The sequence below is a fragment of the Pempheris klunzingeri genome, chromosome 18, assembly GCF_042242105.1.
Source record: "Pempheris klunzingeri isolate RE-2024b chromosome 18, fPemKlu1.hap1, whole genome shotgun sequence".
Classification (NCBI taxonomy): domain Eukaryota; kingdom Metazoa; phylum Chordata; class Actinopteri; order Acropomatiformes; family Pempheridae; genus Pempheris; species Pempheris klunzingeri.
Window position 1 is genome coordinate 22,608,802 of NC_092029.1, and position 12,287 is coordinate 22,621,088.

At 45.3% G+C, this 12,287-nt stretch overlaps 1 protein-coding gene across 1 annotated transcript; it reads right to left on the bottom strand.

The window, feature by feature from the left end:
* Positions 1-2,316: 2,316 nt before the first annotated feature.
* rpl7l1 (ribosomal protein L7-like 1) lies at positions 2,317-7,717 on the bottom strand. The gene is made up of 6 exons (XM_070849095.1): positions 7,648-7,717; positions 7,318-7,426; positions 7,011-7,174; positions 6,275-6,412; positions 6,079-6,188; positions 2,317-2,983 (listed from the first exon to the last, which is right to left on the bottom strand). Exons 1-6 carry the CDS (start codon positions 7,659-7,661, stop codon positions 2,775-2,777), a joined length of 744 nt encoding a protein of 247 aa, XP_070705196.1. The 5' UTR covers positions 7,662-7,717; the 3' UTR covers positions 2,317-2,774.
* Between the last annotated feature and the right edge of the window lie 4,570 nt (positions 7,718-12,287).

The following is a 12,287-nucleotide window of genomic DNA, read 5'->3' on the forward strand; positions in this document are numbered from 1 at the left end:
GTCGGTCCTCCGTGGCTCCCAGCTGGTAAAGGCACAGCTGCAGAGGTCTCCACATCCCACCCCTCCCCCAGCTAGTGACTCATGATGTGTCTCAGTGAATCAATAGTGACACCAGTGTAACACAGTCACTGACAGTATTCACTAGATGAGTGAGACCTGGTGACTGTGGGTGCTCCAAGTCCATCCTGTCAGGACTACATTCATTCAGGCTCCGTTGTACTTCTGACGAAATCACTGAGTCTGACCTCCTGTTATTACGACAGCTACAACACGGTGTCACTGTGTCTGACCTCCTGTTATTACGACAGCTGCAACACAGTGTCACTGTGTCTGACCTCCTGTTATTACGACAGCTACAACACGGTGTCACTGTGTCTGACCTCCTGTTATTACGACAGCTACAACACGGTGTCACTGTGTCTGACCTCCTGTTATTACGACAGCTACAACACGGTGTCACTGTGTCTGACCTCCTGTTATTACGACAGCTACAACACGGTGTCACTGTGTCTGATCTCCTGTTATTACAACAGCTACAACACTGTGTCACTGTGTCTGACCTCCTGTTATTACAACAGCTACAACACTGTGTCACTATGTCTGACCTGTTATTACAACAGCTACAACACGGTGTCACTGTGTCTGACCTTCTGTTATTACAACAGCTACAATACTGTGTCACTGTGTCTGACCTCCTGTTATTACAACAGCTACAACACTGTCACTGTGTCTGACCTCCTGTTATTACAACAGCTACAACACTGTGTCACTGTGTCTGACCTGTTATTACAACAGCTACAACATGGTGTCACTGTGTCTGACCTTATTACAATAGCTACAACATGGTGTCACTGTGTCTGACCTTATTACAACAGCTACAACATGGTGTCACTGTGTCTGACCTCCTGGTTATTACAACAGCTACAACATGGTGTCACTGTGTCTGACCTCCTGTTATTACAACAGCTACAAAACTGTGTCACTGTGTCTGACCTGTAATTACAACAGCTACAACACTGTCACTGTGTCTGACCTGTTATTACAACAGCTACAACACTGTGTCACTGTGTCTGACCTCCTGTTATTACAACAGCTACAACACTGTGTCACTGTGTCTGACCTCCTGTTATTACAACAGCTACAACACTGTGTCACTGTGAGTTATCAGTTATCTGGGTCAATATCACTATAAAGTGCCTTTGGTGTCATCAGAATCACCCAGTCATCATGAAAATGTAGCAGAATAATTAAACTCTGAGGTCTTATTATAATGACCAAAGATTTGCACACATATCAGTACAATAATATGTCTCTTAAAATGTGTTTCCTTCATTTTAAAACATTTTTTTCCTTTGGATGTACGTGATTTTGGCATGTCCCACACACTGTTCTGCTAACTTCAGTGTGTGTAATAAGTGGTTAAATGATACCAAATCAAAAAATTTTTTACATGGTTTTATTGTCACAACAAGTTATTTGATAAAACAAGTCATTTTGATCATGTATATACTATTTTCATAATAGTATTGAACATTTTGCATGTGTCCCTGAAATTGCTGTCCACCCTGTCATTTTGGGCTAAATGCCCCTTTAAGAAACCCGCTGATGTTTTCAGTGAGATCACAACCAGCATTTTGTGTTTCTTCAGTGGAGACTGAAACAGTGGCTAGTTGCAGAGTAGGTATTTACACTTGTTTCGTAATTTTCATCATATTAGGTGTGTAGTTAGATGTTGTCAAGCTTAACATGTCCACTCTGTCATAGTGAAATATCAATTAATATAAAAACCTTTCAGAAATTCGAAATATATGTTAAACAGTACACAGTCCACTTGCTAACTGAATCATGTTGCTAAGTGAAGGTCCACCATGTGCTCATTAAATGCTAACATTAGCCAAAAATGACCACCCTGTCAGCAAGCCTTCCATGACAGGGGCGACATGGTTGCCCTAATTTCATTACTATCCAAATACTTTTCCCATTAACTAAAACATAGTGTTGAGAAAGGGACTAAATAGCTTTCTGAAAATATACATTTTATAATCACTATGTAATTACAATGTAGTTATTCTACTTTGAAATTGCCCATGACAGGGTTGACATATTTTGCTGTTTGCGTGTACATTGTCTGCTTGCAGTTAATTTATAAAAAAGTGTGGGAGCTTGACCAACATGCATTTCTAACAGCATAACATCTACTTCATACAATAAATGTGAAGTTAAATGGAAAACCTCAGCTTTTTTGGGGGGAAATTGGGAAGTCTCAAAGGTACCTTATGGTGATATTGACCCATCTCCTAGTTATCAGAGCACACAAACTTTAAAAACAAAGTTTATTAATGAATCAGAGTGAGTGAATCAGGGCTGATGTTCACACTGTGAAAACAGCAGTAATTGAGCAAACTTTGAGGTGGGCGTGGGGGGGCTCCTGCCCACCCTCAGGATGTGGCATACATGAATCATCCCTCCGGCAGCATGACAATCATCATGTGTAGCTACTGACAACATTTACATTTCACAGGTGATTCAACACATTGTTCCACCATCGTCATAGAGCTCCCATCGGCCCCTGGTCAGAGGCTTATTATCCAAACACACACCATGGAGATCCGCTTCATGGAGTGTGGGGGTACAAGTGAATGTATGGTTCAATATAACTGGGGTAGACCGTCAGTGTCTCTGACAAATAAACAGAAGAATCAAACAGTTTGCCACCACTGTTATTTGCTTCTGAAGAAATTAAGCATCCTTGTTGCTGCTGCGGCATGTGCGCCTCAATTCAGCTGTCTGATGATAGAGTTAATGTCTGTGCCACGAAACCCAGGGTTTCCCAGGTCCTTCAGGAGCCCAGCCTTGTCTCTGGCAGCGTGACGCGCCACCGACAACTTGAAAGGTAACAGGAAGTTGTTGGCACCCCGGAAGCCCTTACCAACGGCGAAGATCTCATGAATCAGGTCCTCCAAACAGATGATGCCATGCTTACCTGTGGAGAAGGACGAGGAAGAAGAGGAGGGGAGGGGAGGAGGAGTGACCAACAAGAGCAAAGGGAGAAGGAAGGTTCAGATATGACGGTAAGGCTGTCAGCGTACACTTTTCATCACATTTAATCAAAGGCCCACAGAGCGAGCTGCTCCAGACACCTGATGGCACGCTGAAGCAGCATGAACATACAGCTACCCGAGGATACATACACTACTCACAAAAAGTTAGGGATATTCGACTTTCAGGTGAAATATATGGAAAATGTAAAAAGTGAATGCTACAGTGATATTATATCATGAAAGTAGGGCATTTAAGTAGAAGCATGCAATGGTAATTTTATTCATCTTAAACAATTTATTGAAAGAAAATCTACCAACAGTGGTAGGTATACCACAACAAAACATTTTCAGTGTCTCAATAAATTGGGATGTGGTCAAAGGACGTCCACTCCTCTCCTTTCTGTGACTCTTCCAGTCTCTGTATCACTGTTACAACCTCCTGATGACACTCTGTGACCCTCTAAGCTCAGTGAACACCTCCGTCTGAGGACTTCCTGTTTGAAGCCTCCAGTGTTGAGGTGCTGCTGATCAACTGTTAGGTGTCGTCTTGGTCTCATGATGTCAGAATGTGAACAGCAGGATGAGGAGGACTGTTTAAATACCAATTCTAACTGAAGCAGGAAATGTATTGGTGGATTCATGGATCAAACCTGTTGTGAATGTTGCTGTTAAAGTTCTTGTTAGAGAACAGCAACTTGTGCAGAAAGTACTGAAACACTGAACAGTTGGACATGTGCATTCAAAGGTTTAGAGAAGGTCACATTAAGTTCACCTGGAAAGGTTAGAATGCATTTTAGCTTCAGGTTGTCCAGATGAAGGCCAAAGGGATGACCCTATCAGCCAAGCAAGACAAGTTGGTCGTTCCAAATCTGTGATTTCAAGAATATTGAATCTTTACAACATCACAAACTCATTCAAGTCCCCCAAGAAGGCTGGTCGTCCACGGAAGACAAATACAAGAGAGGACAGGATACTGCGGAGGATCTCAATGGGCAATCGTTTCCACACTGCAGCTGGAATTGCTCACCAGTTCAGCGCTGAACAGGGTAAGGATCTGTCTCGTCATACAGTGTCTCGACGTTTAAGAGCATTTGGACTGAAAGCCCACTCTGCAGTGACCAAACCTCTCATTAGCAGAAAGAATCAAAAGGCTAGACTAAGTTTTGCTGAGGAGCATGTTGTGTGGTCCAAAGTTCGCTTCAGTGATGAAAGCAAGTTTAATTTATTTGGGTCCGATGGGAAACATTATGTTCGGCGACAAACTGGAGAAAGACTGAACCCAAACTGTGTAAAGAAGTCAGTGAAAGGTGGAGGAGGAAGTGTCATGGTTTGGGGCATGTTTTCTGCAGCAGGAGTTGGGCCTCTTATACAGCTACATGGCAGAGTGAATGCAAATGTTTATCAGAAGCTTCTTCAACAAGATATGGTTCCTTCCCTGCGTTCATCACCCAATCAGCCCGCAGTGTTCATGCAGGACAACGCTCCATGTCACACAGCAAAACGGGTAAAGCAGTTCCTTGAAACTGAAAACATTGAAATAATGACATGGCCTGCCCAGAGTCCTGATCTCAACCCAACAGAGAACCTGGAAAATCCTTGGCGACAAAGTTATGGCCAAGAAACCCACTACAGTAACCGAACTGTGGAGGAGACTGGAAGAAGAGTGGACCAAAATCACACCAGAGCAGTGTGAGAGACTAGTGCTGTCCTGTGGCCGCAGATGTGCTGAAGTCATTCAGAGCAGAGGCCTGTACACTTCCTACTAATTGCTGACTGTTGTAACCTTCAGAAAATTTAGTTGTAATCTTTTTCCACGCTACAGTCATTGTTGTTCTCTAATTTTGATCAGTGTGTTTTCAGCAAAATAATGTTTTTTGTTGAAATGCCTTAGTTATTGTGAAAAAGTGTTCTAGTAGCATGGTATAGACACGACAAAAAGTCCTTCAACTGTTGAGCAGTGAAGATGACATTATTTCAGAATTGTTCAATTGTTTATAAATTGTTCTCTAATTTTGATCTCCAGTGTAGTTAAAGTGGATGAGTTGGTGCCTGGGGTTTCTGGAGGATAGCGAGGTGTTGTGCCGATACGCTGCCCTGATGAACCCCTCTCTACATCCCACAGAACACTAGATTCATATTCTGAGGATTTACGTCTGGTAAAAACGGCTCATTCTGCAGGATGACTGCTCTGCCCATGACTGTCCTGTGGTCACAGGGGGGGAATCAAAATCAGTCTAATCCACACATGGCAGCGGTCAGCTCCCTCCACGACGGACCTGCTGTCCACCAAACATCTACGACTGTACTGTGTACTATTCTTCTGTAATGTGCAGTCATCTTTAGCCAGTCAGTGAGACTCCAGCAGCTCTGACATGCTAGTCATGCTGTCTGGGTGGAGAACAGGGGCTGGGTGGTGCTACAAGCCCAGCAGCACTGGCACAACTCTGGAGGCCCCGGACCTCCTTCACACGCTGGAGGCAGGAGAACGGATGCGTTTTCAGACAGCAGGGTACTGGTCCATAGGGACGCAGTCAGCCGCTCATGTCCACTGACTAAAACAGCTACTGACACAGAATGAGACAAGCTCAACAACATGAGGGACGTTGGAGCGCTGACCGTCTTTATCAGGCTGACATGGCGGTGACAGGTGGATGGTTGTCTGGTTTCCATTCAGCTCGTAGTGGTTCAACAGTTTTAAGAAACACGGTCTTGGGGGAGTTGATAAGGGACAGCCCTCAGTATCTGGATCTATCTCAAAGAGTGTGAGGCAGTTTTCACCAACTGGTTTACCAGGACATTGATTAAAGGACACAATCAGATGGGAATACAGAATGCAAACACACACTTCTGGGACAGCAGCCCCCCCCACCTCATAACTCCACTGTCTCAAAACACAGCCTGAAGACACCAAGAACAGTTAGTTTCCTCCTCAGAGCTGTAAACAGATGTTTGTCTTTCATTTAGCCTGAACGTCCCATCAGGACTGGTCCTGCTGTCGTCCTGTGGGGGCTACATCAAACCAGAGGAAGCCACTTACCCATGTGCTGCTCAATGAGGGCGTTGTCTGTGAGGGGAACTCTCCTCCGACCGACCCTGGTCTGTCCTCGCTTCAGGATGAGCTCACGCACGGACTTCAGGTTGGGAAATCTGTGGGGAACGTCACCAGGTGTGCTTTATAGTGGACTATAAAAGTAGAAAAAAAACAGGTTACTCTGAGCTGAGCTGGTACTCACCCCCAGGCCACATAGGGCTCCACCATCTTCATCATGGCTACAGACGTCTTGTTGATTCTGACGAAGGTCCCACTGAAGATCTTCCTCAGCCTCAGCATCTGGACCACCTTCATCACTTTGGGACTGACACCTTTAATCCTGACAGGAAAGGGGGGGGGCACGTTTACCAAGAATCACTGCTGAGTGAGTATGTACACATTTGGGTTTTTACTAACACATACACACACACAAACACAAACACTGTAAGACAGTGTTATACCTCAGTGACAGCCGCCACTCGTTTCTATGGTAACAAACATTCACAGACAACATCGAATAGATTAAAACTGGCTGCTGAGCCAGAGACACAAGAGTCAAACTCCTTCCACTGGGAAACAGGAGAAATGACTTTCCTGTAGCGTCACATCCTGACCAGCAGGGTCAGTCAGAGTGAGACTTCACTGGGGGGAGGGGGCTCTTTCATCACTGAAATCATCTTGACTAGTTTAAGAGTTGCAGACAGAAACTGGTCCTCAGGAAGATCTGACGTTCTTCACTGAGTTTGGGTTGAAACACACTGATTTTACTCTAACTTCCTCTGAACTGGAAGAAGTCTGAGAGCTCAGGTAGCAACGTGCTCCCCACTAACGCTGTCCAGAGCTCTCACTGTTGCCCCCCCCCCCGTCTGATAGGGGAGGCAGACCTTTACTGTGATGTTTACACCCCTGTTCGTGTGACTGTGAGGGGACTCACTCACTCTCTGATGCGGACGGCGAAGGCCAGCCTGTTCTTAGCTGGCGGCAGAGGGTCGGACGGCCTGTGCTCCGCTCTGCGTATACGAGTCTCATCGCGGTGCTTCCTGTGGCTGTCCTTCAGAAAGTCCTCGAGACGCCTGAACTTCAGCGGTTTGCCTTTTGACACCTGGAATAATGTACACACACACACACAGACACACAGACACACAGACACACACACACAGTCTATGTTTTGCATCAGGTCCATGTGTGGATACAGGGGAGTCTGTACCTGCTCCTGTATATGTGGGGGTGGGGGGGGGTCCTTACCTTCCTCTTCTCCAGCAGTGCAAGCTTGGCCTGTGTGGCTTTAACGGCCTGGTAAGCCTTCCTCCTCTTCAGGAGATACTCAGGAACCAGCTTGATCACTTTTTTAGACCTGAAAACACAGACAGTGTCAGCAAGGACTCAGGAAGTCGGTGCCCCCCGGCCCATGTGAAAGGAGCTCTGCAGACGCAGCCTTTCTCTCCTCCATCCGTCAACATCGGGCTGTGGTCAGCACAGCCACACCTCCCACTGCATGTTCACTCACTCATTCACTCACACACGGCTGAAAACAGAGCGGATGGACTTGGATATTATTAAAAGACACACACTCACTCTGCCTCCGCCATGACGACTTCTCCGTACTCCGCCGTCGCTCCGAGATGACATCACAGCCTTTCGTCACCGTGCGGCGCGCGCACACGCCAGCGGTCAGTGAGCGTGGCCGCGTTCTTAAAGATACAGTGACAGTGAGGTTCACAGTGAGGACAGACAGACAGACCGACAGCACGGACTGAGACACTGACCACTGAGAGAAAGATGGAGCATATCACCATCAGCAGACTGAAGTATCTCTCTGAAGTATGCTGCAACAATACAGCTTCTCTGCATCACATGACATTATTAATCATGTGACTGTATTAATCACGACTGTGTGTTTTAATGTTGATTATGTTTTCTACAGTGCATGATACACACACACATATACACATATATATATATATATATATATACACATATGTGTGTGTGTGTGTGTGTGTGTGTGTGTGTGACTTGTTCCTCCTAACTGGACTGTCATGTCCTTCAGGGTCCTGAGCAGCTCCTGCTTCACATTCACTCACCAACAGTGATGCACTGTATCCACAGCATATAACACTCTCATTAACAGTGGATGGTTGAGGAAGATATACCTGCAGCGACCCCTCCTCATCAGAAACAGTCAGCGTGAAAGCGTTTACAGTCTCTGAACGCAGCCTCTCTGATCTTTACAGTAAATCATGAAGAGAAAACACTGGAAGTCACCTGGAGAGCTGCTCTGCTCAACATCATTTAAGATGTTTTACTAAACGATCTGATATCTGACCATCATATTGATTTATTGTGTCTGACTGAAACCTGGCTACGTCCTGAGGAGTATGTTAGCCTTAATGAGGCCACTCCTCCCAGTCATACTAATACTCATATTCCCAGAGATTCTGGACGTGGAGGTGGAGTTGCAGCAATCTTTAACTCTAGTTTAATAGTCCAACCTAGACCCAAACTTAATTATAACTCCTTTGAAAGTCTTACTCTTAGTTTTTCACACCCAACCTGGAAAACTCTAAAACCAGTGTTGGTTGTCACAGTGTACCGCCCTCCTGGTCCGTACTCTGAATTCTTAACTGAGTTTTCAGAGTTTTTATCAGATTTAGTCCTTAGTGTGGACAAAGTGATTATAGTAGGTGACTTTAATATTCATGTTGATAATGATAATGATAGTCTTAGCACTGCTTTTGTCTCACTACTGGACTCAATTGGCTTCTCCCAGAGTGTAAATGAACCAACTCACTGTTTTAACCACACTCTTGACCTTGTTTTGGCTTATGGTGTTGAAATTGAACAGTTAACAGTCTTTCCACATAACTCTATTTTATCAGACCATTACCTGTTAACATTTGATTTCTTGCTACTGGACTGTGCTCTATATGACAGAGAGGTCCTCACTAGATGCTTATCTGATAGTGCTGTTGCCAAATTTAAGGAGGTGATTCCTTCAGTATTTCAGCCACTGTGTCCCTGTGCTGTGGATGACCCCCATGCTAATCTTAGCCCCTCCCAAATTGATTATCTGGTCGATAGTGCTGCAGGTTCACTGCGAATGACACTAGACTCTATTGCCCCTCTAAAAAAGAAGAGAATTAAAGAAAAGAGACAAGCTCCCTGGTATAACTCCCAGACACGTGAGCTTAAGCAACACTCACGAAGGCTAGAAAGGACATGGCGGGCCACCAAAGTGGAAGAATCCTGTTTAATCTGGCAAGATAGTCTTAAAACCTATAGAAAGGCCCTCTGTAATGCCAGAGCCGCCTACTACTCCTCATTAATAGAAGAAAATAAAAGCAACCCTAGATTCCTTTTTAGCACAATAGCTAGGCTGACAGGAGCCAGAACTCTATTGATCCTTGTGTTCCTTTAGAGCTCAGCAGTAACGACTTCATGAGCTTCTTTAATGATAAAATCCTAACTATTAGGGACAAAATTCAGCACCTCCTGCCCTTAACAGGGTCTGGTCCAACCTCAAACCTAGGAACCATAGAAACAGCTGTTAGACCTGATGTGTACTTGGACTGTTTTTCTCCAATTGATCTTGCTGAATTGACCTCAATAATCTCCTCATCTAGATCGTCAACATGTCTCCTAGACCCCATTCCTACTGGACTCCTTAAAGAGGTCCTGCCCCTAATTAACACGTCCTTACTGGATATGACAAATCAGTCTTTACTAACAGGCTATGTACCGCAGTCCTTTAAAGTAGCAGTAATTAAACCTCTCCTGAAAAAGCCTACTCTTGATTCAGGTGTGTTAGCTAACTATAGACCTATATCCAACCTTCCCTTTCTCTCCAAGATCCTGGAGAAAGTTGTAGCTAATCAGCTGTGTAATTTTCTAAACTCTAATAGCCTATTTGAGGATTTTCAGTCAGGTTTTAGAGCGAACCACAGCACAGAGACAGCACTGGTGAAGGTTACAAACGACCTCCTTATGGCATCAGACAGAGGACTTCTCTCTGTCCTGGTCTTGTTAGACCTGAGTGCTGCTTTCGACACCATCGACCATCACATCCTGTTACAGAGACTGGAACAGTTCATTGGTATAAAAGGAACTGCATTAAGCTGGTTTAAGTCCTATTTATTAGATCGATTTCAGTTTGTACATATTAATAACGAATCCTCTGTCCACACTAAGGTTAGACATGGAGTTCCACAAGGCTCAGTGCTTGGACCAATACTCTTTATCTTATATATGCTTCCTCTTGGTAATATTATCAGGAAGCACTCCATTCATTTCCACTGTTATGCAGATGATACACAATTATATTTATCAATACAGCCAGATGAACCCAATCAGTTGGTTAAACTTCAAATCTGCCTTAAGGACATAAAGTCCTGGATGAGCAGCAACTTTCTGCTGCTAAATTCAGATAAAACTGAAGTTATTTTGCTTGGCCCCAGACACCTCAGAGACAGCTTTCCCACTACCTTAACTGCTCTGGACGGCATTACTCTGGCCTCCAGCTCCACTGTGAGGAATCTGGGAGTCTTATTTGATCAGGATTTGTCCTTTAACTCCCACATTAAACAGATTTCTAGAACTGCCTTTTTCCATCTACGTAATATTGCCAAAATCAGGCCCATCATATCCACTGATGATGCAGAAAAATTGGTCCATGCATTTGTCACTTCTAGGTTGGACTATTGTAACTCTTTATTATCAGGCTGCCCCAATAAGTCGTTAAAGACTCTCCAGTTGGTCCAGAACGCTGCTGCTCGTGTTCTGATGAGAACTAAAAGAAGAGACCACATTTCTCCTGTACTGGCTTCTCTTCATTGGCTTCCAGTAAAATCTAGAATAGAGTTTAAAATCCTTCTCCTCACCTACAAGGCTCTTAAGGGTCAGGCCCCATCATATCTTAAAGAGCTTATAGTACCGTACTACCCCACTAGAGCACTGCGCTCCCAGAATGCAGGTCTACTGGTGGTTCCCAAAGTCTCCAAACGTAGTTCAGGAGGCAGAGCCTTCAGCTATCAGGCTCCTCTCCTGTGGAATCTCCTTCCAGTTTGGGTTCGGGTGGCAGACACCCTCTCTACATTTAAGAGTAGACTAAAAACCTTCCTTTTTGACAAAGCATATATTTAAGGGCTGGATCAGGCCTTAGACCAGCCCCTAGTTATGCTGCTATAGGCTCAGACTGCCGGGGGACTCCTTTAGTGCACTGAGCTCCTCTACTCTCTCTCCTCCTCTTCCTCTCCATCGTTATGTCTCATGTCAGCCAAATGTCTGCCTCTAACTTGCTATCTTCCCCGGAGCGTTTCTGTACTTTCTCATCTCTCTGGTTCCTGTGGGTCCTGGTCCCGGTCCCGCTGATGTGGTTCTCTGGTTCCTGTGGATCCTGGTCCTGGTTCTGCTAATGTGGTTCCCTGGCCCCGCTGATGTGGTTCTCCACCAGCCAATGGATGTGCGTCTGTCCAAGGCTACAGCCTGTCCGTCCTTGGGAGCTGGATCTCTCCTTCACTGTGGTGCTCCCGGAGGTTTCTCTTTTCCCACTGGGTTTTTTGAGTTTTTCCTTCCCGAAGAAGGAGGGTCATAAAGGGCAGGTGATGCCTCGGACTGATCCATTGGCCTCATCGACTGCTGGACTCTTTATTAGATTGTTTGTTCGCTTACACTTGTTTATTTCAGTGAACTTTGTAAAGCACTGAGACACTCTGTTGTGATATTGGGCTATACAAATAAAATTGAATTGAATTGAATTGAATTGAATTAAAGAAATCGAGCCTACGGGGACAGTGGAGGGGGAAACATCTGTTTGTGGGTCTCTACATTAGAGAAAATGATTCACTTATTAGTGAATTAGTGTCATAGACTGGGCCAGCTGTGACCCCTGAGCCCACCAGCCAGGCTGAACCCCACCCTGAGGGGGTGAGACCTGAGAGGATCCCATCAGTGGGCCGGAGCGCTCGTGTTCTCGTGGTTGTCGTCGTGCTGCTTCTGCCTGCAGTGCAGCTGGATGTTAGAGCACCAAAGCTCCTGCTGCCATGATCAGTGACCACAGGGAGCGCTGCTGACGCCACAGCTGGTACTGCTTAAGAGACCCCACCCCCACCCCCACCCCCACACACCCACACACACCCACACACCCACACACCCACACCCACACACACACACACACACACACACACCATTCATATGAGAGGCTGAGCAGTCAGCACACGTCG

Coding starts and splice junctions, on each gene's coding strand:
- rpl7l1 (XM_070849095.1), bottom strand. Junction 7,175..7,317: donor CACTGCTGGAGAAGAGGAAG/GTAAGGACCCCC, acceptor ACATTATTCCAG/GTGTCAAAAGGCAAACCGCT. Junction 6,413..7,010: donor TTCGCCGTCCGCATCAGAGA/GTGAGTGAGTCC, acceptor CTTTCCTGTCAG/GATTAAAGGTGTCAGTCCCA.